Source organism: Canis aureus, chromosome 13, assembly GCF_053574225.1.
Source record: "Canis aureus isolate CA01 chromosome 13, VMU_Caureus_v.1.0, whole genome shotgun sequence".
Taxonomy (NCBI): Eukaryota; Metazoa; Chordata; class Mammalia; order Carnivora; family Canidae; genus Canis; species Canis aureus.
The window spans coordinates 55,171,611-55,199,532 of record NC_135623.1 but is presented as its reverse complement, the minus strand read 5'-3'; the positions used below and the strand labels follow the sequence as shown (position 1 = coordinate 55,199,532).

Here is a 27,922-nt window from a genome sequence, read left to right as displayed (position 1 = left end):
CACTTTCCCCAGCACATATAAACATGATAATTATCTTTTATTTTATGCTTGGGATAGTTTTGTTCTAATTTTGAAACAAAAAAAAAAGTTCTTTAACAGAGAGCTATTAGACCACTGAGAATTGAACACCAGCGCATGTGGTGTGTGTTAGAGTACTGTTGGTAATTTTACTGCTGCTAACTTAAAATCCTCAAGGGGGAGTTAATTACAGGAAAACCATTCTAAATATCAGTAAGCTGCATATTTTCCATGACAAGAGGTTTTTCAGTTGAGGTTGAACAATTCCAGAATCTGAGCTTGTAAAAATAAGTAAATAAATAAATTAAAGTGGGTGTTTGTATGCATATAGTAGACTTATAGTACTTCAAAAATTTTTCATAAAATTTTATTTAATTCAAAAGTTATTTTGTTTTAGTATATGTCAGTATGATGAGAACATATTAAAAAAATTTTAAGTTCCAGTTGGATGGGATAACAAATTATATTTTGTGGTCATTTAAATGAATGAATTCATTTACTGAGTTATTTTAAACCACTGCATATTGCTACTTGGCTACTCTCATTTTTTGTAAATGTTTGCAGATTAGAGGGCTTTTTTCCTCCCTATCCCCCGACCCCCAAAGTAAGCTTGGTTTACGTGTACTTCAGGACATGTATGGTAATAATCATATAGTAATGAACAAGATATTGGATTTGGTTGTTTTCTGATGTGTTTGTCATATGCTCATCAAATTTAGGTTTGGAAATTAATATTTTTGTATTTATTATAATTTTCACTTAACCGTTTTTTAAAGGTTAAGTTGAAAGAGGGAACTATGAGAAACAAGAATTACTAAACTAATTTATAAATTATGTATACACTGATATTTGTATAGTGGTTAAGATACTGGTACCATAATGCTTGGATTTCAATCCTGACTCTACTTTTCACTAGCTGTGTTGTGTCGGGCAAATTATATAGCCTCTCTGAGCCTGTTTATCCATCTGAAAAGGTGAAATTAGCAGGGGTTTATGAGAATTATATGAATTAAATAAGTAAAGTGTTTTGAACATTCCCCGGCACATGTTAAGTGTTATTTTAGTATTAGCACTATTATTGCTAGTAATATTATTAATGCATTGAAGAAGGAACTGCAAATCTAGAAAAAGAGAATGTAGCATTGATTTTGTAGTAATATCTGATTGGCAATTGTTAATTTATCATGATTTGCTTTATAAGAAAATTAGAAGATAGTGATTTATCTTGTCTATCTCAGTGACCAATTTATTTTTAGTAACATTGATAGTAAACTGGAAAACATCTTGTTTGGGTTCAGGCGAGTGTTTATTGATTTCATTAGTAAGGAAATACAAATATATGAAATATAAACAATTATATAACAACTTAATGCTATTTTCCAAAAAATTAGGGGGTTTTTGGTATATTTCTTTGTGGCTTAAAAAATAAAGGCATTTTAGTTAGATACTTTTAATTTTTAAAAAATATTTATTGAGACTCTCATATGTGTATGGCACACTATGCTTGTTATTTGTGGGTATGAAGGAAAATAAAATTTGATTTACCCATGGAGGGTATTTAAAGCTAAATGTAGAGAGTTTCTTCCCATGACTTCCCTACTTAATATGAAACCACTATTTTCTTTTAAAGTAGCGTCATTAGTATTGTACATAAATGATATACATTGTGAACTCACAATAAATAAGATAAAAATAAACTTTTGCTTTTGTTATCCATAATCCTACCTATTAAAATCAATGAAGCTTTGATTCATCAAAACATTCAATACCATACATGTAGTTTATTTAGAAAAAATTATATAGATAAATATTAGTCATGTTACTGCAGACAGTATCCTTTCTGGGTTTGGGCCCTAATGCCTAGGCAGAAACTGCAGTGAAGCAAAAAGCCTCGCTAGCCTTCTGATTTCCATATCAATAGCTACTGCCTGGGTGGATCAGGTGCTTTGCCTCCTGGATTTCCCTAGCTGGAAACCCGGGAGTATCAGTAGTGCAGCAAAGATTCTAAACTTTTCCTTACATAACCGCTGTGAGTTTTTAAAAATTACAATCCAGGATTTAGTATCTGTTTTTATGTATTTCAGAAGGAGAAAGCTGCTCAAAGCAGTGGGAGTTACCCTGGGGAGGAATACAGGGTTTTGAAGGCAGAATTTTGAGTTTCAGTGTTTTCTCCATTCAGCTGCACCTTTGCTCCTCTTTTTGGTTCAGTTGTTGGCTGTAGGTGCTCCACAGAGCTTCTTCGTTTCCTAGATTTGGTGTATCGTTTTCCTCTTTCTTCTCCTTTCTGACTGCCTTGTCACAATGGTGAGAGTCTGGTGTTGCTGCTCCCCACAGGCTGCTCCAGTTCAGGCCCTGTAAGACTGCTCAGACACCTCTCCTCCCAAGCTTTCTGTTATGTTTGCCCCCGGGGTGTCTTAGCCTTTTAGTTTAAACACACGGAGGAGGTAGTGTTTGAGCCGCCACTTAATTTCCACAGTGTCTTACTCTTGGATATTTATATAAAGGCTGACGCGGGGGTCCGGGTGGGGTGAAATGTGGGCAAGGGCAACATGAAGGCAGGAGGGAGGATTGGAGTTATAGCTTTTTTGATGTCAGCTGTGGCTTCAGTATTGGGCTTATATCCTCATTGGCTTTGGATCCCTCTTAGCTCTGACCCTTCTTACGTCTAAATTTCTTTCCACGCTCTCTGACCATCTCATAATATTTTGTCAGTATAATCATTATTTGCAGGAATGACCAGCCTTTCTTATTTCTCAGTATCAAGTAGGTATTGTTTCCAAAACTGGGTTCTGATTTTTCCTGCTAATTTCCCCAAAATGTGCTGCCTTTGAACCCTCTCTTGCCCTAACTGTAAGTAAATAAATGGTTTGGTGAGCGGTGCAAGGGTCAGATTTAATGGGATTAGGGTGCTTGTTCAAGGTAACATTAGACTAGGCTTGGGGAATCACGTTTGTCAGAAGGAACATGTGTGCCATCCCAGTCACTTTCCCACAGTGGATGACTCTCTGTAAAAATGATTGACCATCTTTGGCCACCTATCCTTACCTCACTTCCCTGCCCCTCTGCCAAAGTACTCTTCCTCGGAGCTGATGGACAGCTTTGTTTCCTTTTCATTTCAGCTGCAGATGAAGATATCCTCGCTAAAGGAAAACAGTCCATCAAGAGTCAGGCTTTAGGAAATCAGAACTCAGAAAACGAGATCCTCCTGGAAGGCGACGACGATACTCTGTCATCCGTGGATGAGAAAGATTTAGAGAATCTCGCTGGTAAATTCAGTGGTTGTGTGGATATTTCAGCTAGCTCTGGGCTAATAAGCATCTAATTACTTACTTTTTCATCTGTAACCGCTAGGACTACCAAGTTTATACACCTACAGTTACTTTACATAAAGATTGTTTTTGTTCTTCCAAACATTTTCACCCTAATCTTCAACACGGTTTCCCCCCTTTTTCCCCATTCTTTTCAGTTTCTTTACCTTCCTCATCTTTTTCTTTTATGAATAATTTTCACTATACAGGAAAAAAGTTTAAAAGCAGCATTAACAAAATTGCTTCACCCATGGGAGTTTACCTAATCTCTGTAAAATGAGAGCTATAAGTAAAATTTTGCCAATTGTTTTGTAAATAAAGCTTGGAGGCAGATGAGCTATTTGCTTTGATATAGAGGTCTTAGTGAACATGCTGCATATCCATTTAGCTCTCTCAAAAAAATCCATTCCAAGAATGCTGTGGCTTTTTACAGGATCCACATATTTTACCTGATGTAGGAATTTTGATTTGCACTCTGCAGATTTTCAGTTTTACTTCCCTTATGGGAAAAATTCTCTTGTTTAGCCTGAAATTTTAGTCATTCATTAAATGCCTTTTTTCTTTAATGCCTATGGCTCTCTCCCTCCAGGAGCAAAGTGTGAAGGATTCTACAATTTCCGTAGGTGAAAATTATACGATCTTCTATTTTGATAATTTTAATTTAAGAGAAAAGGCATCAGGAATTGTTCATTTATTGATATATTGCAACCTGTGAATTATAATGCAGTGAATTATAATGAAAAGCAAAAATAGAGGATGGTATCTTCTCTGATGACCATAAACCTCTCTAGAAAGTAAAATAAAATTAATTGGAGCACACTGTTAAGGGTTTGGGGCTGGGTGTAAAGAGTAGGCAGACAGTAGGATTCTCTAGCATTTTCCTTCATATCTATTTACCCATTTCCTCCTTTTTTTTTTTTTTTTTTTGCTTCTGTTCTTGCTACTAGTAATACATGCATACAGTAATAGAGGTGAAAGGAGAGTTTAATTATATAATCTTGACAATGGCAATAGGATTAAGAAGTAATCCACACTAATAAAGTGGTGTGGGTTAGAAATGAAGTGGAAATTGTCAGGGGTCTTCTGTAGGACCTGGGCTGCCCTAGCTCCTGCAGCTGTCTGCTTACCCTGTAATTGAATGTCTGAGAGTGATTGAAAAAATGTTATTTCTTCTCAGGATTACATGCTAATGTACAGAGGGCAAAGGAGACAGCAAAAGAACACATAGCTGCTTATTTCATCCATTTATAGGGATGAGCTTTGGGAAATCATGGCTGTTCTGCAGCTATCTGCTGCCCATCTGCAAACACAATGTATTTGTACATTGGGAATAGAGGGCAAAACCTGCTCTGATCTCCACAGAGCATCCCTTCTATTGTCCTACTGGCACACATTAAGATTGATGTGAGATTAAGGACCAGCATCCTCTAACAATCGATGGAAATGTCGATTCATCTGAATTTTGAAACACTTATTCACCCATTGATTACCTGAATAGGTGTACCATGTTTATAGGCACTATATTAATTCAGAACTATAAGTGCCAATCTTCTTTTGCTGTTTTCTTCACTTATAGGATTTGTACAGTCAAGAACTGGCATGGGATTTCAAATTCTTACTCTTTGTCTTTCTACATAAATATATATATTTATTTATTTATATATATTATATATATATGCAATTATTATTTTTAGTCCTTTATTTTAGGTTTAGCTTTAATATACTTTATGCTGTTCTATTTGTAGTGAATCTATTGTTTTCAGTAGCAGGCTGATTTGTCTCTTTGATAAGCCCTGTGGAGATTTGATTATTCCAATAAAAATTCATTCACTTGGAAACCCACCCTCCAGCTGTTTACTCCCAGAGTCCCTGAACTACACTAATATTAGATTTGGAAGCATTGAACAATATTTAACAGTGGAAAGGCAGGCTTAGAAAAGAAGTATTTTTACCAATCTTTCATGGGGTAAAGTTGTTATAGAAGAGGTTTTGTGTCAACCTGGCACAAAATCTTTATCAGAGAATATGGTGTAACGTTTCTCACTTCACTAATAAGCTAGTGATCTTTTTTTGTAATCATGCTTCAGCCAAACTAAGCTAACCTCTGGCCTTGGAAGCCTATTGAGTCTTCCTTGCTCCTGGTGGTTGTTCCATGTTGTTTGATAGCCTGGGGCTTGTTTTCTAAATGGAATGTGGAAGGACTTATTTAGGCAGAGCCACCTTCTTACTAGGAGATTAGACCAAAGCTTTGCAGACTCCCTGTAAAATAATTGCAGCCTAGTTTACTGTTACCATGAACCTTCTACTATAAATCTCTTAGTAGGAGAATCCTAATAACTCTGCATTTTCAGAGGAAGATTTGGGGTTCACAGAATTTCTAAGTGTAGACAATCTGGCAGACAGTTTGGTGCTAGAGGTGATAATTTAAAAATAAAATTTCTGCTTGAATCTATTAGATTTTTTTGAAAAATGTCATTCCAATTTGTGTGGCTTGTCTTTTGCTTTTGGCAGGTCCTGTTAGCCTGAGCACACCGGCTCAGCTTGTGGCCCCCTCTATTGTAGTAAAGGGCACTCTTTCTGTCACCTCCTCCGAACTCTATTTTGAGGTGGATGAAGAGGACTCTAACTTCAAGAAAATCGACCCCGAGGTGAGAAGATGAGGAGTGGGTTTCCCTTTTAAGCTTTCTTTTCTTTTGATGGGATGGTGGGCTGCTGTTGGGTAGTATTGGCACTGATAAAATCTGACAGACTTCGTTTGAATTTCTTGCTGAATTGCTTCTGCCTATATGCAAGGCAGCGATCTTCTTTAGCTTATGATTCCCTTACCAGCTAGTTAGATTATTGAAGTTCATTTAGATTCAAAAACAATTTCCACTTAATTGCGTTTATCATTAGCTCATTCTGGGGTTGGAGGAGAACCACAGGGAATATCGTCCATAAATATATTTTGCCACAAAGGGTCCAGGGTGAATTAAGCTACAAAATTCAGTGAGGTTGAGGGTGGAATTATTTTGTTTAGCCTTTATATTTTCTGGATATAATACCAATATATCACTCTCCTTGCTTTGTCCTCATGACTTACTACTCTGTTGTGCACGCAAGCATGTCTTGTGTGTGTGTGATACCTCTGTTTCCCATTACCTATAGTCGATTTTACAAGGCACTGCATAATTTCCTATTCTTAAATGAAAATGTAATTTCCCCTTTAAAATGTATTTCTGATTACTTCTTAGACCTTGGCAACTTTATTTTACTAAGAAACATTTGTGGCACAGCCATAAAGCCAAAGCTAGGTTTATTTCATGAAAGTGAATGGTAGAATTTGTTCTGATAGGAAACAGTCTCTTTTAAAAGGAGCAAAATAAGCAACCTGTAGAAGAGAAGTGGCTTAAAAATGGAATTATTTATTTTATAGTCTGATAGCTGGTTTGTACACACATATTTTGAGTTTATTGGTGGGAAATTCTTTGGTTTTGTAATCATGTGAATTATTAAATTTTAGTGATTTAGAAGTATTTCAAAGCAATCATTGATGAAAATGTTACAATTTTATTTAAAACTTTACAAACAAATCATCCCTTGTCTTACTTGTGTTTCTAGCACTTCATTTCAGAATTGCTGCCTTTTTTAAGATAGGATTTGGTAGGCTGTATGAAAGGAAGGCTGTGTTGGAACTGTTTTGATCTCAATAATTCAGCTAATTCACTGTAGAGAAAACTTTAATTGTGAAATTACATCAACTGGAAAAATTTCCTACTTTGTTACCTGGCTGTAATGTCTGAAATTGTATTTTCATTTCTTTAGGAAATGAAGGTAACCAAAATTACCTACACTCTCTAATTTATGGTACTTTGTATGTTTGAGAGGCTAAAATTTAATTCAGAATATTCTATTATGCTTTTGGACATATGCGGCATAGAATCTAAAATATAATGTAATTTAAAGGTGCCTAATATAATTGTTCTCAAGATTAGGATCTCTGCCAGTCTTTGCAGTAAGGCTCTTTACAGTTATTTACTCTCTTTGAGAGAAGTTATACCCTTTATTTCTCTCTGATTTTATTCTGTGGAGCATCATTAAATTTATTTTTCCCCTACTACTTGTGTAATACAAAGATCTTTTAGTCTAATTACAGCATTTGTCTTGTACACTGCAACCTGCCTAATGTTACAGAAATCAAAGTTTTGCTAATTTAAAATCATTCTTAAAATTTTTCAGTTACTGGAAGAATTTTTTATTTTGTATAGACATTGGGCTTAAGGTATTTTGTAAATGAGGATACTTGTGTTGTGCTTTTCTTTTTTTTGTTGGTGATACCTGCATTAAATGAGGTAGGGGCAAAATACTGAATTTGGGGAATTGTTGTTCTTGTTAGAACTTAAAGACTTCTTCCTGGGATCTTTGGAGGGAGATAGTGTCTAACGCTGTAAATACTTGCATGCATAAGAAAAAAAAAAAGGTCATTCTTAAGATGTCATTTTTATCTTTTAAACTAAACACCGTGCCCTTAAATCATTTCTTTGTCAATGTGAGCACCTACTACTTGCTTTGAAAATGTTCCTAAAAATCAGAACATTTTCCCCAGAGAGTAGTTCATTTTTATTATTTAAAAAAATCAGTATATTTGTCTGAACCACTTAGTATTACAGTGAGTTTGTTTTACATCTACAGGAAGAGAGATCAGAAAAAGATACAGTGTAGGTTGAAAGAGTAGAGATTATTTCAGAACTGATAAGATCAAAGTTTATATTTCTAAAACAAAACTATTTTTACTGGAATTTTTACCAAGGAATCTGAGAACTGAAGCCTCTTTTGTCAAGTGAACTAGACATCAGATCCCTCAGTACCTTTCTTGTTTCTCATCCATCTATGCTGTCCTGTGGATCATCCGTCCATACACTCCCTCCCCGACACAAACTTCTTCCTCAGATCTTTAAAATTCCTTTTTAGAACATTTTTGTCTACATATCTCATTCATGGATTTTTCAAAAAATTAAAAGCTGAGTAATTCAAAGAATAAATTTTAAGTATTAAAGGGTAATATCTGACATGTATTCTCTACCTGTGCCTCATCATTAGCATATCTAATGGAGTATACTAAAGACAATATGAAGAAGACAAACCAAACCAGTTCCTTTAGGATACTTTCAGTTTTACTAATTATTTTATTTTTATTCATTTATTTCCTTGTATTAAAAAGAAATCTTTGTTAATTAGTTGAAGTGTTGAAATAAGTACATTGGATTGTTAACTTAGAAAAGCAGGAATAATATACTTTTGCTGTTTGTAAATTCTTGAAACTAATTTTCTTTAGTTATAAAAATGGTATCAAAACCTTTCTTGTTTCAATTATCTATAAGCACCTTCTGAAATAATTCTGGGAATTTGATTTAAAAAATGATCATAGTTATGTCATTTGTAACTAAACCTTAAAAAATTGAAGTAGTTTATAAATCTGGATTGTTCATATCACCGTTTGCTGGGAAAAAGGAATGTTGCTATAACCATTTTTTTTCCCTTTTTGGTATGGTTGATTTAATTGATAAGTTTTCATTATTTAATCTCGAAGAGGACAAATAATTGAAAGAAAAGTATCAACCAATCATGTTAACTATTCAGAAAATATCCATGAAGATTGCCTTTATTTTTCAGACTCGGAGTGGATTTTTTAAAATTACGGCAAAGGAAAGCAAATCTCTTAATTTTTAAGTGAAATAATTTTTTTCTATCTTAAACATAAAGATCAAAATCTTTTTTTCAAGTGTGAACAAAGATATTACTTTAAACTTCAAAATTTACAGAACAAATAAAATATTATAGCCGAGTAAAATTAATACTTTCTCTTTTCCAAATATGGGGGGGGGGGGACTTGTATGCTTAAATTGGCAAAAAAATTAAAAAAAAAGGACTATATTTGTAAGTTTTGCAAATTAGAGTTCCAGTGAAAGCTTTGCATTTAGTTCCTGAAGTTCACATCTTTACATTGTAAATTATAAATTGTGATCTCCCCTGCCTTCATTTAAGAACAATCCACAGTCAATTACAATGTAAAGTAATATTTTTATTACTGTTTTCAACAAGACTGCTTAGGGTGAGGGTAGAGGTGCAAGAAAGGGAGGGGCACAATCTGACATTGGCACTGAGATACATTTAACATCAGCAAAACTTTTTTTAAAAGAGAAATTTTACATATAATTAAATACTTTTTCTCACTTGGTGACAACATTCAGGCAACCCAAAACAAAATGAAATGAGAGGGAGAGGGAGAGGGAAAGAAAGAAGATGAGAGAGGAGAAAGGAGAAAGGGAGCGAAGGAAAAGAGGAGAAACTACTATACATTGATTTGAAAATGTACCTTGGGTTTCATTTTGTGGTGGCAAAGCCCGATTGCTTCTTTTGTGTGACCTTTTAAATTCACATTGTTTGGAAGAAAAACGATCACTTTTGTGCAAGAATGTGATTTATTTTGGTTGGTTGGTCTGCTCTCTTTTTGTTTGCTTGTTAATTAACGAAGGTCTTGTGCCTGCTTCCTGTTTCTTTCAGGTGGCTTACATAAAAGTTTGTGTCCGGAGTTTCTGCTGTTGGTCGCTGAGTTGTGTGTGTTGTGTGTTAGAGAGCATTCCGGTCTGTGTCGCTTTTCAAGCAGTCCCCAGCACCCTATAGTTTGTCCAGGCTTTTGGGATTGGTGAGAATTTCCCTGGCCAACCTCCAGGTCTGCTTGGCAGCGCTCTCCAGGGCCGAATGGGGCTTGCCCTGGAAGAGGTCGAGGTTGGGCAGAAAGTAGTGAGGGCAGCGGCGGCACTGCAGGCAGGAGATGAGCTGCAGCAGGATGCCGTTGAGCCGATCGCCTAGGCACGCCTCGTCCCAGTCCGTCTCCCGCGGGTGTTTCTCGCACTCGTACAGCAGCAGCGTCTTCATGTGGTAGTTATTGAGCGGCTGGCCTGGCAGCTCCAGGTGGCGGTCCCGCAGCGTCTTCAGCACCGAGAGACACTTGTTTCGGCAGCCGCCCATCAGCAGGCGGTTCTCCGCCTCCCCGAACTGTAGCACCCAGGCATCGCTCTCCGCAGAGCTCTGCTTGCCGGTCAGGGAGTAGCACTCCTTGGACAGCAAGTTGAACCCTTCGGCCTTGACCTCCGCCACCCGATTGGGGCCAGGCCAGGGGATGTGGGGCATAGGCCACTGTGCCGCGCTGCGAGGCCAGATACCGGTGCACTTGAACGCGGGAGTGATCTGCACCACGTAGCGCTCCCTGATGCGCAACTTGACCTCGCTGGTGTCTGCGATCATCTTGACCACATCCCGGTAGCTGCACTTGTCCACCGCCTGAGCCACCAGGGTCTGGAAGCGTGAGCGGATCTTACGCGCCGAGAGGTAGCCGGACGCTGTGATGAACTCGACCCAGAGAGACATGCTCCGCTTCCGCCCATCACTCAGTTTGAGCACTGCGCAGCCGGGCAGGGAGCCGTCGTCCACGAAGTTGAAGACGCCCATCTGGTTTAGGTAGAGCACCACCTCGAATTCTGTGGGCGAGATGACCTCCAGCCCCTCGTAGCGGGCATCGATCTCGCTCAGGGAGCTGATGAAGCGAGGCTCCTGTACCTCCACTTCCTTGAGCACGTCCGAGACCACCTTACAGACCTCTCGGATGGTCTTGGCGATGGCCGCCTTGCGTGCTTGGCAGCGCTCGGTGTAGTATTTATTGAGCTGGTAAACCAGCTTGGCCTGAGCGGCGATCATGTTGGGGCACAGGTCCGGGCTGTACACCGGCGTCTCGCAGTACGTTGAGGGATCCAAGGCTCACGCAGTGGTGGTGGCCCTGCGGCTGGCGAAAGAGGCGTCGCGCTTCCCCTGAGCCCCACTTTCACTCTTGTTTTCCACCTGGACTGACCGGCTGCTGCGACAGCCGCCTTGCTTTTTCTTTCCCCTCTTTAGAAACCTTTTTTCTTTTCCCGAAATAAGGGGGAATGGCAATCTTTGAAGAAGAAAAGTACCTGCTGGGACCTTTTTGCTTGATATGTAAAATAAAGATGTGCTGTGAGAGAGATGAAGGGGAGGGGGGAGGAGAGGGGCCGAGAGAAAAATTCAGGTTACCAAGAGGTTAGGCTTAGATGTCTACAGCCGAGATGGCCCAGAAATCTGGAAATGAGGTCTTTTAAGTGCCAAAGTAAATTTAAAAATAAAAGCGAAACATTCAGTGTTTCATTCTTAAACTTCTCTCCCACGCTGGTACGACTTCTTCACTCAGCGTAGGTGAGTGCCTTTCTCCTCACCCTCCCCCAAATGGAAGGTGAAGGCCGTAATTAAGGTCCTGAGAGCAGCGACGTGCAGCTCTGTCCGAGGCACACTTGGAGGTTTGCAGACGCCCGCGCTCTCAGCTTGACGGTCTGCTCTCTTCTCAGGGGGTCGTGTTGTAGCGGTTTTCCTCTTTCCCTACTGGAGGCGTTGTTTGGACTGGGTTTGTTTGTTTGCAGTGGTTGCTTCTTGTCTTTCTCTAGGTGCAAACCGCTGGAAGTTGTTTGATATTCATTTCTGCTTCGTAATTTATAATTTTGGCCCTCACAGAATCTATTCTAGTGTGACGAAGTCGTTGCTTGCGTTGCATCTGGGGTTTAGTTATAAGGATTCAAGGGTTTTTCTTCTCCTCCCCCTTTAGGTTGCTTGTGCAGATTCCACTTTCTGAGTCGTCTCTCCCTCCTCCCCTCCGACGTCTCTCTCCTTTTCCCTCGCCCTCCCTCTTTTTCTCTCTCCTCCCTCCTTTTCTCTCTCTCTCCCTCTCTCTCCTCCTCCCCCCCTCCTCCTCCCCCTCCCCCTCCTCCTCGTCCTCCTCCTCCTCCTTCTTCTTCTTCTTCTTCTTCTTCTTCTTCTTCTTCTTCTTCTTCTCTCTCTCTCTCTCTCTCTCTCTCTCTCTCTCTCTCTGCCTTGCTGTTTCCTGGAGTTATTTAGTTTATGAATGGTCCAGGGCCATCATGAGGGGGGTGGAGCTTCAGTTCCTACAATCGCTTTCCGAGCTGTCAGTGCTTTAGCCAATCCCAGAGAGAAGACAGGCATGCTTGGCAGACAGTAGCAGCCACCGCTGCACTTGATAAAGAAAGGGGGTAAGAGAGAAGTAAGAAAATAGGAGGAGATAGTAGAAGTCAAATGCTCACCCATATTTTACAGCCCCCTTCTTCTTTATCCTCTCCTCTTATCAGTTGCAAGGAAGAAAAAGAGAGTCTATATAGAAGGGACTTCCTGGAGATGGCTGGAATAACGCACGAGAGAGTAGCAGTGGTTGAGAAAGATTCACTTTTTTCCCCCCTACCAATATTGTGCAGAAGGTGCAAACTCTGACAAAACTATTTTTGCTTGAAAGCAAATAGAAGGAAGAAGGGGAATCTGGGAAAGAACCTACATTTTTTCTAGATTTTCTCCTTTGGCAAAGTCTTCCTCCCTTGTCTTCCCCTTCTTTCCCATTGTTGCCAAAAGCCAGAGCAGTATGTGTGCACCAGTTGGGCTGTGTGGTGGAGTGGAAAAGGGGTGAAGGTTTATGAATATAAATCTCTTTTCAGTAATTTCCATAAGCTGTTGAAAAACTGGAGCAGGGTAAAAATAGTGCAAGCACCTTGTTTGATAATTACTTCATAATTAAGATTCAGCTATATTTTATGCTATTTCTTTATTAAGAAGACTAGCTATTAGAGAGAAAATAGGTTTAAGTTCTGAGAAAGAATGCTACTCTATATATGGTAGAATATTTCTGGACATACTTTTAACATAAGCCACTAAAATTGTTTTAAACAACAAAAATGAAGAGAAGTAAAAGTAAACCCAAGTTTTCTTAAAATGTTAAATGTTGTAAATCTAATTTTGAATACACTCTGAGGCAGTACAGAGTTTCACTTGTAAAATGATTTTATTTTCATAATTGACTGTTGCTTTTAAAAGACTTCACTGCTGCAAAAATCTATAACTATCCTGTTATTGATTACACAGATGGCTTCACTCCTCCCTTGGCATTTCAGTGAAACTCATGCATGTGCTTTTAGTATATGTGTTATACTTTCAAGCTGTACCCCTTGTAGCCTTTCCCTACTTTTGGATGAAAGAAGCTGTACCAGTGTTTCTGATTTGCTTAGTATTGAGGGTTTATGTTTGAATCTCAGGTGTCTGGATACTGAGTCTTTTTAAGACAAATCAAGTAGATGGAATTATTTTTAGATAGATTTTGGACATTGTATTCTCTGATAATGACATAAGAAATAAAAATCAATGAAGCCATCTGGGCAAAGACTTCCTTTTGCAAAACCCGGTGTGCCTGCGGCTTTTGCAAAACCCCTTGGGAGGACTTGCGGTGCCTTCTTAAAAGCTGGACCGGGTCAACCTGGATTCAGTTGCATAGGGAAAGTTTATTTCTCTCCACCTACTTGATGTCAGACACTTGGACCTCTTGGTTCCTTCTTAGATGTCTGGAGCGGACCACAGATACCATGTCACGCCCCTTCTAAAGAACGGGTTGGCTTTTTAAAATCCAAGTCGGATTTTGTGTAGACTATGTCTTCAGTGGCCAGGAGTGGGGAGCACGGTCGGAAGTAAGCACACCCCAAGCTCGGCGCAGAGCTTTCGTCGGCTTCTCCTTCAGTGGCGGGGAGCTGGGGCGGCCGCAGGCTCCTCCAGCCCAGCCCGCCCGGGCCGCAGCCTGCATCCCGGAAGGCGGGCCGCGGCGGCTCGGGCTTCGCACGAGTGGGAAGCCCAGAGCCCGTGGGTAGCCCGGCCCACGCCGCGAGGTCAGGCTGGCGCTCTGGGAAACCTCGCCCGGCGGGAGGGGCTCCTCGCCGGCGAGCGGTGCGACCGGCCGGAGAGGGTCGGTCGGTCGCAGCTTCTCCCGGGGGCAGTTCCTGGGCGGAGACTCGCGTCGGGGGCAGAGGGTGCGCCCCCCGCCCGCCCCGGGCCCTCCCGCTGCCCGCCGCCTCCTCGAGCCGGGCAGGCCTTGCGCGTGCACCCGGCCGGCCCGCGACGCGCCTGGGAGCGCTCGCAGGAGGTCCCGGGGGGACGGCGCCGCCACCCCAGGCCCGCGGGCAGGCGCCCAGCGCCCTCCGCCCCCGGCGGGCGGCCCAGGCCCAGGCCCAGGCCCAGGCCCCGCGGCCCCCGCGGCCCCCGCGGCCCCCGCGCCGCGCTCCCGACGCCCGCCCCTCCGCTTCCCCGGCCCGGCGAGCGCCTCCAGGGCCCGTGGCACCCTCGGCCCCGGGTTTCCCCACGTCTGCACACGGAGGCTGAGGGATGATAAAACGTTACAAATGTTTTGATTTAAAAACAATTCATTACCAATTTACCCTGTCTAAGGTAGATGCTGTAGTAAATAATAAATCAGTTAAACAAAGGCGACTTTAATTTATTGCCGGGGTACTAATTAGAAACATCATTCGAGCAATAAACTTAAACACTTCGAGCAAATAATGCCCGCTCCTGCCAGTTGCTTCCCCCTCCCCCACCCGCTCGCTCGGCCGCCTCTGCCCTAAGAGCTGCTTCAGCTGTGTGTTTGCGGATCCGCTCTTCCTCTGGCTGAATAATTGAAGGGGGAAACGGTATCCGAGGAGGCTGTAATTGAAGAGCCCCTGTCACCTCTGCTTTTATGTATGTTAGTATAGAAGTCCATCAGCAGCTCCTTGATGGTGTATTAAAACGAAGTGGCAGCCCCTTCTGCAGGAGATACCGTATTCTATTAAAGGAGACCAAGGGAGAGAAAGAAACTCTAGAGGCTAAAAGCCACTTCAAGTCTTCAGACCGATTGATCTGTATTCTCTTGTTATAATCCGTCTCATCATACTTGAGTTAATGAGGCAAAAGAGGGGGAGAGAAATCTGATGGTCCTTGACAAATTCATTAGGGAGGCTGCAGGACATTTTATTTGACTGTTAAACATCTTGTTTGTTTGGTTTAGGCAGTGCCAACATCAGCATGCTTCTGCCCAGACCTGTGATGTTGGGCTCACTACAGACATTCCAAAAGAGAGGAGGAGGACACTCAGGGTGTGATTTGAATTTTTTTGTTTGGGATTTCATGCACTCCATTAACCTTCAGACTTCTCTAGGTTTTACCTTTACCATAGTTACTTGAGGAGCATTTTATGAGAATGCACAATAATACTAAGGTAGGGGTGTTTTTACTTAGTATAGGCTAAAATGTGTATGTTTGAATTTTACCCTTAAAGTTTTCCATTTCCTTAAAATAAAATTGAGTCAAGGTATAGCAATTAGTATACTAGGGTTTGAAAATTTGTGAATGCTTAAGCTCCAGAAGAATTGCCAGATTATATATTACATCCTCTCTTTAATTGATCATGAGCAAATAAACTTTTAATTATTAACTGAATGTCCTCTGGCAACGAAATGCTTTTCAGTACAGAAACTTGGAAATAAAAGTTAACTGTATATACAAATAAGATTTTCAAAACCAAAATTGGTATATCTTAATCTGAGGGCCTTTTTATATTTAAAAGTAAAAGCAGAACTGGGTATTATTTGGTGCTAAAATAAGGTGATATATTAGCAGAACACTTAAATTGAAAATATTTATAACTAAAGAATAATAGGAAATTAATAGAATGCTAATTTTACAATATGTTATTCTAAGATAGTAATACAATACTTGATTTTCTCAAAGTTTTTCCTGAAAAAAAAAAAATAATCCAATTGTGATACTTTCTTGCATAGAGAATTCAGTCGTATTTTCCTACAGCAATTGACTTAAACAGCCTCAGCTTAAGTGCTTTGAGAAGAGAACCCTGTCTTCCATTTATAGGAAAACAGTATGAGAGAAAAAAGAGAATGAATGCTCTTTGCCTGTCATTTTAAAACATTCCTGCACTGCTGATGAAGCCTGAACTGCTTCAGGGAATGTATGGATTTGAAAAGAAATGATTCAGTAGTTCATGTTGTGTTTCTCAGGAGCAAAACCAAACTAATGGCTGAAGTCAGAGCTTCTGTACATCTGACAGATATAATCCTGTTTACATTTCCAGAGAATACGGAATCCTTAAACTGTTTTATTTTTTGCTGATCTTTACTTAAAAATATGTTTACTAAGTTAAACTTCAGTGCATTTTTTAACTTTATCATATCACCGAGCCTTAAAAGATATTCATTATTCTCTATAGACATGGCATACAGTATTATAATAATCTCTGCCAAAGAGTATACAGATTTTAGATTATATAGTTTTCTTTTCCAGAAAGACATTTTAGGAAGTATTCAAAAAATAATCAGATTATTGACTGTAAAAAGAAAACAACTCTCTGAAGGATTTAGACAAAAACAAAGAACCTGTTTGTTTGTGTGTGTATACTCTTATCCTCTAAGATCTAATATTGAAACATCTATGCATTTGCTAAATTTTTTGGTTTGTACATACTTAATCTTTTCAATGTATTTATAAAAATGCTTGATTTTTTTTAAGAAAAAATAATTTTTGGTCAAAATATAAATGGAGAAATAAACAACTGTTACATTCCCTGAATTTAAAAATGATTCTAGTAAAAACAGAAAGAAAAGTAAATAACCCAAACATAATTTGTTTGTATATTAGTTGATGTGATTTTATTGAAGTAATTATAATTTAAAAAGCTTTTAAAAACTTCTCATCATATTAAAAGTCAAAGTAAAACCGCATTCTCTTTTGCGCTCTGTGAAATTATCTAATTTCCAAAACTGAGGTATCATAGGCATTCTTTCTAAGCTATCAATAATTACTATTCTGGAATCAATCTAGAGAATAATCAGTAATTGAATGTTTTCTTTGAACAGTTCACTGTAGTGCCCGTTTTAAATGGTCAGTCATGCTGCTGAAACAAGTTGTTTTTGTTTTTCCCCCTTACAAAATAGCTTTCAAAAACAAAAACAAAAACCTTGTAATCTCTTTGATTGGTGACCCAAGGGTATTGTTCTCAATTTGTACAGTTTGAATTTAAGATAATGTTCTGTCAGGTAAAGGCAATAACTTTAATTTTGCATAGTAAGCCTATCGAAATGTATTAGAAAATAAATCTTTTACATGCCTTTGATTATTGTATTGTGGGCCTTTTGAATTCGTTAGGTAACCTTGGATTACATAGATAGATGATAGATAGATAGATAGATAGATAGATAGATAGATAGATAGATAGAGGTATTGTTTTTACATTCACATCTTTTACAAGTCTAATTCTTATATTTTGTAGGATGAGAAAAATTGAAGAGCACAATATATGTTCATGTTTTCTCCCAAGTTGAATAACGGTTGTATATATGAGTACCTTATTAAGCTATCCATAATTTGATCTCACCAAGATGTATAATTATACAGCAAAGAAATCATACTCAGGAAAATGGAAAGAAGCAGCTTTTAGCCTAACTGAAAAGTAAATACTGTTCTATTATTGAGCTAGGATATGAAATATTAAGAAAATAATAGTAGTTAATGTAGTAAGCATTTCTCAGAAGGTGGTTCATTGAACTTACTGTATTCTCCCTTATGTTGGGATAGATCATTTGGTCTTACCAGTAAATCATTTAGCTTTTTCTCATTTTAAATGTATACATTTTGTGTGGTAATAATTGCATTCTTTTATTTTCATGTATAGTTAAACAAGTTCTGAAAAGTTAGAACAAATAAGATCGTGTCCTGTCTCCCTCCTTCCCTCCTTTGTTCCTTCCTTCGTTCCTTCGTTCCTTCGTTCCTTCGTTCCTTCCTTCCTTCCTTCCTTCCTTCTTTCCTTCCTTCCTTCCTTCCTCAGTTTGAACTTGCTAATATACTATGAGGTAAATATGAAATTTCACCTGACAAATAACTTTGGCTTTCATAACTCATTATAATCTTCAACAAATAAGAACGTACTTTTAGTAGAACCAACTCTTAACTATTTAAGGAATGATTATATAATTTATGGATTATTATTTGTGTCTGGTTTTTTAATATCAATTCCAGAAATAGGAAAATCAGGATTAGTCAATATTGAACTTGATGCTAAATAAATCAAAACTTTTGGTTTCCATTTAATTCAAGACCTTAAATTTTGTGGTTTAAAGAAGGTGTGATATCCTTTGTTTAATAACATACTACTACAGACTCACATGTAGAATATGTTTCTTGTGATCTTAGAGCCAGCCCCATTCCCATTTCTGTTTTCCTTTGCGATCAGTGCCAAACATTTATGTAACAGATGATTGAGATTAGGGATGTAGATTATGCTAGTTCTGAGCTGTGCTTAGTTCAAAATATAAGACTTGGCATTGTGTTCTGAATTTTTTTCAGGTCCTATGAGACATTTTGTGGATCTGTGTTTAAAATGATCAGTTAAGCATGTCACATGGATAGTTTTGTATTATACTTTAGGAAAACTAGCTTTTTTAAACATCTTAGTTTATTTTAAAATATATTGGTTCTACAGCACTCCATTTATATTGTTACTAGTCGAGGTAATTTGACATCATTCTTTTGCTGTGATTACAGGAGACTTTTAATGGACTTTGTCTTATTTTTAATGGAAATGTTAAAAACCTAGCTTGTTCCTTCCTTCAAACATTGTGAATTACAGTAAAAGTGATGTGCTGAGAGGTCTCTCTGATTCCTTGTAGTGGTTAAACAACAACAACAAAAATTCTTCATTGGTTCCAATCTATGTATAGAAGACATCTGTGTAGTATAAATGAAATAATATTTGATGATCTAAGGAATGGAAACTTTTCCTTTAACCATGTGAAATCAAGCTAGGATATAAAACAGCTGTCTTGGCCTATGTATATCAAGGTTCTGCCAGCCTGTTTCTTTTCTGAATTTTTCCTTTCTATCTTCCCTTATTATCTTTGGATCCTAAAGAGTCATTCTTTTATTTTCTGACTGGTTTTGTCTGAAGACAAAACCTGGGTTGGTAGGTTTAAATCAGCCTGGATAGAGTGAAAAATCTTTGATCTATAGCTATGACTGTTTCCAAATGATTTGCTTGCTGGGACCAGACACTATCCATGCCCTTTCACTTTGCTATCAGATAGGTACACACAAAGGACCTGAAAGGCTACCAGATGCATAGTTAATCATCAAATTAGGTAAGTACAGGGTTCCAACCATACTTAATTAGATCTTCTATTTCTAATAGTTATTTGTTCTATGGTACTTTGTTGGCTAAATGTTCTACAAATCTAATCTCTTCTGGAAATTAGTAAAAACTTTCTATAAATTACAACATCAATTAGAAACGAATGATACAAAGCTGTGTATTTTTTAAAATATGTAAGGTCATTGCTGTCACGTAACTTACCTAGATAGATAAGATAAAGAGAGGCAGTTTGATAGCATTTAAGGAGCAATAGTCTAGGGGGACTAAAGCACTGAATTTTTGTCCTCGGTTGGCTACAAACTTTTAAGTGACCTTGATCGAGTCATTATCTCTACTCACTATTTTCTCAATTCTTAAATTGGAGGGGATGGATTAGGTCTTTTTCTACCTCCTCAAGATAAAAAAAATCTCTAACTTCATACAGTAACATGATTTAAGCTATTGTTTATATCTTTATCAGTTGATTTCAAATCAGAAATCTTTCTGCAAGAATTTAGGCTTCCAGTTATGCTCTAATATAGATATATGAAAGTTTTTAACATGAAAAAAATTGCAGAAAGGAAAAAGCTTACAAATGGTTATGTGCCACCCATATTTTAGTCTTCAGGAAAAAAACTGCAAATGATAGATTGGAGATGGTTTTGAGGGACAACCAAATAGCAACTTGGAATAGCAAAATGGAATAATTTCCAGTCCTAATTATTGCTTGATAGGAGTTGGTTAATAAAAATAGGAAAAAGAGGGCAGCCCAGGTGGCTCAGTGGTTTAGCGCTGCCTTCAGCCCAGGTTGTGATCCTGGAGACCTGGGATCCAGTCCCATGTTGGGCTCCCTGCATGGAGCCTGCTTCTCCCTCTGCCTGTGTCTCTGCCTCTCTCTCTCTCTCTCTCTCTGTCATGAATAAATAAATAAATAATGTTTTAAAAAAATAGGAAAAAGAAGCAAGCATGTGTATTGCATATATAGAAAAGTAATATCTGTTTAAAGCTGTACATAAGATTAGCAGGGATTTTTTTTTTCTTAAAATGTTGAATGGACTTTCAGTGTTTCTGACATTTTTATAAAGGTTAGATATCCTGTAAAAGTTCTTGAAGCCAAATAAAGTTCAAGTTCACAGTTAACTACAAAAATAAAATAATAATAATAATAATAAAAAAGGAATGGTCAGTCTTCTCCTTAGAGAAACAGTATTCTGAGCAACTATGATATTACCATATTCATGTTGTGCTAAAAGATAGATCCAAGCAGGGAAATGGTTTTCAAAACACAAGTCATGATAGTAAGTAAAGTTTTATACTACTTTCTCATGCTTTTCACATGTTTTCATCAGATGATTTGACAAGCATAAAAGTGTTAACATCTTTTATTTTACAGATGTTCTTAGTTTTCTCTCAAACTGTAAAAGATGCTGTATCAGAGAAGCATGGTAGGAAATAATTTCAACACTTCCCTTCACTGTTGTGATAACTTACTATTTTCTAAGCTTGTGGATGTTTTTGGAGGGAGGGACATGAGGTAGGAAAGAGACAGTATATTGAGATCTAATTATTCTTATTTCTAGATGTAGGTTAGTATGTCTCCTGTGTTATGAATTCTCTCTAAAATATCTTTTCAATTGGCATAGTTGAGTTATTTTTACTTCTATCTTGTGTTCACTGGAAGTCCCTCGTTAAATGCAGTAGGAGTGCCGGGTGACCACTGAAAGAGTTGTTGATGGACACTATGTGGGTTTGCAAAGTGCAAACCTAAAAGTCTAAGCGATGAGAAATGCATGGCTATTTGTGAATTTATGTTTTATCTCACTTCACTTGAAAATTTATGAGTAGTGTGGCTTAAGGGTGCTGGAGTTGTGTGTTCCAGGGCTTGCCCCTACTGATAACACCCTTGTTGGCGTGAAAGTGCAATGCAAATTATGACAGTTACAACCTTCTGTTTTGTTTAACCTGTCAGTAGATTTCCTGGCTCAGTGCTGAGGGCAATGGTGTGTTCAGCTAGTCCATATTCACCTAAACTTAAAAGGTCAGGTTTCTACAGGCAAGCCTAGTCAAAGCCTAATTGATGAGGAGGGCAGGGAGACAGAATTTACTGTTCTGTTGGCTAGTTTCATATCGTTAGGTTGTCCTGAAAGCATCAGGCAGTCACAGCCCCTTTCATGTAAGTGCTGACCCTAGACAGGAGCTGACAATCAAAGGAGGCAGCCACAGGAACCAGTGCAAGTAGGCTATTGATTTTTCAGTTAGGTCTAAGTAGTTTGTAGTATGGGTAATGGGTGACAGAGGCAGGTATGTCATTATCAATGAGCTCCAGAACAGTAGCGACAACCCTCTCTCATATTTCCTTCAGCACTGACAGTATGCATCCAGAGGCGGTCAATAAATCGCCCAACCTTTAACTGACAAGTGACTTGGAGGTTTAGGTTGAGGGGTGGAAGTTATAGAGCTAAACTTCTCTACTTGAACATGTACTGGATCTAGCAATAGAGTCAGTAATTATACTTTTAAGTCTTTGAAGTTTTGATTTGGGTAGGTCTTTGCAACTGAAGATCAGAGTTTACTTTCAAGCTTTTGAGAATTTAAAGAACATATTTACATAGTTAAATAAATGAGTCAAGCATTTATAAAGATACTATGCAAGGATAAGTAAGTTATGTTATTATGGTATATTTTTGTTTTTATTTTAGACTAGATCCTAACTCAGTTGTGACATCTCTATTATAAAAGTGCAGCAGTTGCAAATTGCCGCTCAAAATCCATTTTAATTCCTAATCTCTACTTAAATGTTTTAACTGTAGACCAGTTTTAAATAGAAAAAAAATTGTACCATTTGTAAATGTGATGTATTAGTCCTAAAGCAATTGGTATTTGACCTTCAAATTTGTTTTATATTACTTTTCACAATAAAATAGTCAGGCATAGAACATTTAATGATTAAAGTTTGATGAATTATGGTTGCTTCTGAATTTAAAAAGAAATGAGGCTGATTTTTGTTTTAAAGGCATTTATTTCATATGGATATTTGAAAGATATGGACATTGAAAGATAGATAAAATTTATGTTCACATAAACACAAAAGTGTAACAGGTTTTGACTAAAAGTACACATGTTCTAAAAGGATATAAAATAATTTAGAGATATTTTAAATTTAAGTCAATCTCTATTTTGTTACAAATTATAAGTAATATAAAGAGAAGATAATATTTATAACTAGAAGTGGGAGTTTTGGTTGTACCAGGATCCTTACAAACTATCATATGCTTACATTTTTTGAAAACTTTAAACAAATTGAAATAAAACAGGAAAGTAAATGTTTTTTAAAACTTCCTTAAATAACTTATCGCTATGATATCTTGTTTAACACTGTGATATTGTACAGAACCAGAGTTCAAGTAAGTCTGTAGTATCATCTAGCTGTGGAGTACCCTGTGTGACCACATGAATCATTTTCATTCGTCCAATGCCACCGAAAATTCCTCCCCTCCCCCATTTTTAACCAGTAGGTTAATGCACACTGAGGGTATGGATGCTTAAATATTTTCTTCCGTTTGCAGTTACATGTCTGTGGATACCTCTGTCTTCTTTTTTTCAGATATAGAAAATCCAAATTGGAAAGGCAGTGAAACATGCATTAAACATACTATTAAAATATTATAGTCTTAGTTTTCAAGGAGGCTTGGGATTGTGTAATTAATCGTTAGAAAAATTTTATTCAGGTCTCTTGAATTATTTATCCTTTGAGGCCTACAGTTTCTTAAAGCTAGATTCCTTTTATAATCATTGTTTTTCCCTGTTTATTAATCATTCACTCAATCTGTGTTTTTCTGTTGGACTAGATAAAAGATTTGGCTGAGTATCTTGTAATCTTTACATTGTTAGCCTATGCTGTACGTGCTTCTTTTGCTGTATTTGCAATCCTTCCTGAATAGTGTTTTCTTAGGAATTAAAAAAAAAAAAAAAGCTGAAGAAAGGGGGACAAATTAAATTTTCATGAAAGAAAATCCTAATCAGCAGTGACAGTCTAAGAGAAAGATGATTGCCACTTGGTCATTGTGGAGAGGCACTTAGATTTGGTGTCAGTGCTTCTGTTAATGATGACTAATGTCTTTCTTGGAGCAAGTGCATGCTCCAACATACTGCTACAGCTTAGAGAGAGAGGGCTCAGCAATAGGCACCACTCAGCAAAAGCATTAGGTATTCTAAAACAAAGGCTTTTTAATGCAATCAACTTGGCAGTCTCTATTATTAGAAAAATGCAAACATAGTTCTAAAGCATTTAACAACACATTTTAAACTATTTTATGTCCAGTACTGAGAGATGTCATTTTAAAATTAAAATAAAGAAATTGAACAGTGTTAATAAGATGTGCTCTCTATTTTGTTATTTTAAGGAATGGGTGCATACATTGCCACTGCACAGAACCATTTGTGTTAAGAAAGTTTTAAAGAGACAAACTTGCAGTATTTTTTTCATGCTCTGTTGCTGTATCCTGAATAAATACTCTATAGTTGCAAAAAGAAAATGAATGACTCAAAAGATCTTTTTAGATCTTCTAATATTAAATATATTGCTTACAAAAAGATGACATGTGTTATTTCTTCAGCTTTTCCCCAAAGTGTAAGACCTTTCAGAAGGGCATTTGCAATGCTTGTCATATTTTTCCATATACATCTTATTGGCCTGACATGTCTTGAGAACCATGAGAACACAGATGTCATTGCATTCAGACAACACTAATTACTCTGGGATTTTTGCAGCCTCAGTGCCTGCATGTAACTGTCGATTATGATTGTTCATGCAGCCTACAGTGGGGACACTTTGCACAGAAAAATAGTGGGGCACAAAAATAGTGAGACAGGCCATTTAGTCCCCTATTGTTCTTCAGTAGAACTTAGAAGAAGAAAATTCCTGACACATCAGTTTCATTCAGTATTTTGCATTTGAACCATGTTTTGGCAACATTTTCTTTCTGAAGTAAGTGTGTTATGCTTTAGTGTTCAGTGAAATCTATTATCCATCTGTTCTTTAACCTTCTTGTACAATCTTCTACATTACTTTGTCTTCAAGCTTCATGGGAAATTTTTTTATGTAGCTTATAGTTTGAGAGAAACACTAATTGTGGTAGGCGTCTTTTGAAAGTGACAGTGCAAAACAATAAATATGTATGATGTGTTCTAGTGTGCAATTTAATGTTTAATGAGAAGCTGCTGCAAATATGGTTAGTCTCAATTTAGATAAGTGCAATCATCTTATGCTTTTAACACAGGTCAGTTCTTTTCTTTGTTTAATTTTCTCTGTAACATTCTGGGTTTCAGTTGATGATTCATGGTGTTTAGGTGGTTTTGAAATATCAGAGGTCAAATGGTGGTCAGATCTGAGCCCTCACTATTAAATGTGAAGACGAAATACATGTTTTGATAAAAAGCATAATCTGTGTTAATCACCGATTGAAAATAAAAAACTCCAATAATGTAACTTCATATGCTGATGAAGCAGAAATTGAAGCAGCTTGATCAAAGATGTATGATGAGATAAAACTGCAGTCTCTGCTGTACAGTTATAGTAATTATGACTAATGAACCATCCAGTCTGGATGAAATGGCATGCCCACAGGGACTGTGTCCAATCAGTTGTGACTTATGCAAGCTGAACAAACCATTGATGGGGTTCCAAATTCTGTATCATGAAGAAGTATACTCTTTATTATCAATATAACTTTTGTTAGAGTAATGTAAAGTGATTGGAAATTATCTAAATTTTGCTAAACATAGAATACAATTCTTTTTCTAAATATAGAATATTTTGTCTCTTTCCACATATTTATTTAAAACTATACATATTTTTGTGACCTCTGTTTTACCTCTACCTCCTTAAGCACACTTATGTCACTAATACAATTCTGTGACTTTCCTCTTTTCCTTCTGTTGTGCTACTTTTGTTGAACATTTCCTCTTTTTTAGAGCTATTGTTTACTTTTGTCAGGGTATATTGTTCTTCAACCAGATATTGGAGAAATGCTTTTACGATAATATAGGGTGTATGAGGCATTTACTATTTGCAAATGCTGTTCTAAGTGCTTTACCTATTTTAGCTCGTTAAGTCTTCATAATAACCTCTTGAGATAAGTACTATATGTTATCACCATTTTACAGATGAAGAAACTGAGATGTGGGAAGGTTGAATGACTTGTCCAAGGTTATATGCTCTTATAAATTTTGGATTATCTTTTAGAGATTAGTTATATTCTCTGGCTCAAAACTATTTCTGAATTATCCTTGCATTCCTTTTTTCCAACTGGGATTAATTTTTTGTTATTACTGTTTCCTGGCATCTGGCAAAACTGCTCAGGTATTTTTAAGCTGAGAGCTCATGTGCAGTTCTAGAATGGTTTTCAGGTCTCTAAACTCTATATTCAGGTTCCTAAACTCCTTCACTTAGTATATTGTAAGTGACAGGAGCTTTCAGGATAGAGGTTAAGAATGCATGATTTTGACATGAATGTTTATCTAATAATATTATCAATATGTTCATTTGATGCACTCTTGAAACTGTAAAATCTTTTAAGTTGTAATGAGGAAAACAGTTCCTCACTTAAAAGAAAAAGTAGTCCTGGTGAAATAAGCTTGGTCAGTTTTCTTCTGAGAGTATGTATACTGAAATTTTTCTCATTAAGCCTTACCTTAATGATTTCTTACTCCCAGCACCTTATACATTTCCTGTTAGATAGTAGGTATATAATAAGTATTTGGAAAGAAGAAGAGAACAAAGGAAGGGGAACTTTTCAGGGATTTCAGTTAACTCAAAGACTCCCATCAAACACAAGCTTTTATTTTAAATAGTTCTCTTAACAGGTATTTACTTAGAGAAATAGAATAAAACTGGCTGTCTTTACAATCCTACTTAATCAACTTTGTTTCCCACTAACCCCCAATCTAAAGTCTTTGTCTTTCCAGATTAGCTTCCTTACATTTATCATGAAATGCCCCACGGAGAGCACTCTCTTTGAACTGATAGTCTAGTTACGAGCAATCTCAAATAGTTTAATATATGTTTCATTTCTGTTGTCTCCCCTATGTCATGATCCATGAATTCATCTCCCTTTATTAACTTATTAATGTGAAAAGTTATTGAAAGGCAGGGGATCATATTATTTGAACTAGATACATAATATATACTCTATAAATGCTGGTTGGTTGACTAATAATTTTGAGGCCCTCCTCTTTCAAACAGATTTCGTCATATCACGAAGGTCAGATTTTCAGTGTGAGATTTCTCAAGGTTATATTCTGAAAGTCTTTTAAAACCCAATTGAAATGAGATTTGCACAAGAATAATACTGAGCTCTTATTCTGTGTTGAGGCAGTATTCTGAGAGCTTTGTTTTAATCATCTCAGTAAATCTATAATGGGTTATATTCTGTTACTGAGTCTATCTATATAGAAGCCAAGGCACATGGAGTGTACAAACTTAGTTTATTTTAAAAGTAAGAAGTGGCAAAGCATGACTTGCAAAAATGGTGACAGTTTATTTAAAGCCATCAAATTTTTATTGGTATCCTGTCAGTGCCATGCTCTTTTGTTTTTTAATGCCCTCTCTGCCATTGTCTGCAATAGTTCCTTAAGTTCTGTGTTCCTACAACTACAAGGATATCCATTGCACATCTTCTTATCCTTATCTTCTCTTGATACTCCAAAGCCGCCTTTTTCCCCATCATTTGTCAGAAGAGGAGGATAAAACCTCGGTATCCCACTCTGAAATGTTGTGACATGATCAGATAATGCAGAGAGAAAGTGATTTCTGTGTCATGTTTTTTGTTTTGTTTTTCCAAATTCCCAGAGGACCAAATAACAATTGTTATCATTTTATGCAAGTTTTAAGAAATCATTGCATTGTAAACTCTGTTAGGTAGTCTGGTTAGGAAACTCCTAAAGGAATATGTCATAAATCATAGGAAAAATACTTGAAATTTAAATCTTTTTTTAAAGTGATTGGTAGTTATACCCATGGCTTTTTATAGAAGATGAAAATGGAGTTAATAAAATGTTGCATATTTTGTTCTTAGGAAACATTGTGGCTTATAATGAGTCTTTATATAAAACTGAAACCGCAGTGTTATCAAAAAGGAAGCAGTTAACCAAATATAGTAAGCTCTCAGAAGTAAACTGACATCAATTTTAATTCCTGTTTGGAGTTCAGCTTTTATGTGGAAATTGATGCAGTTTATTTTGTAAGTATAATATTCTCTGTGTATGTTTAAAAGCGTATCTATATTTTGATTGCAGAAGTTTAGTTATTCACGTTCTTGTTCATGCAATAAGGGATAATTTACATGTAGTTAAAAATTTTGTCTTGGTAAATACTGTTTGAATTATTGAAAACATTTTGTTCTGAAGTCAGTATCAATTATTGATCTTCTTTTAAGATTAAAATTACTTTAAAGCTTTTCCTAAACAGCTTAATTGGAAATCATTAATTAGAAAAAATACAATAAGATCCTAAAAATAGTAATTGGTTATTTTGAGATGAGTCTCTGTTTCA

General features: G+C 37.2%; 2 protein-coding genes across 12 annotated transcripts in view; one reads left to right on the top strand and one right to left on the bottom strand.

Moving 5' to 3' along the window:
- LRBA (LPS responsive beige-like anchor protein) overlaps nt 1–27,922 on the top strand; it is a 721,151-nt gene that overhangs the window by 443,827 nt on the left and 249,402 nt on the right. For all 11 annotated transcript variants that reach the window (XM_077846317.1, XM_077846318.1, XM_077846323.1 and 8 more), the window contains 2 exons: nt 3,138–3,284; nt 5,838–5,974. In XM_077846317.1, coding sequence (XP_077702443.1) covers nt 3,138–3,284; nt 5,838–5,974 — 284 coding nt within the window. The remainder of the gene's footprint in view (nt 1–3,137; nt 3,285–5,837; nt 5,975–27,922) is intronic.
- On the bottom strand, nt 9,367–12,111 carry MAB21L2 (mab-21 like 2). The gene has a single exon (XM_077846345.1). It carries the CDS (start codon nt 11,061–11,063, stop codon nt 9,984–9,986), a length of 1,080 nt encoding a protein of 359 aa, XP_077702471.1. The 5' UTR covers nt 11,064–12,111; the 3' UTR covers nt 9,367–9,983.

Bases quoted from the DNA above. Each gene is read 5' to 3' on its own strand.
- MAB21L2 (XM_077846345.1), bottom strand. From the start codon at position 11,063: ATGATCGCCGCTCAGGCCAAGCTGGTTTACCAGCTCAATAAATACTAC.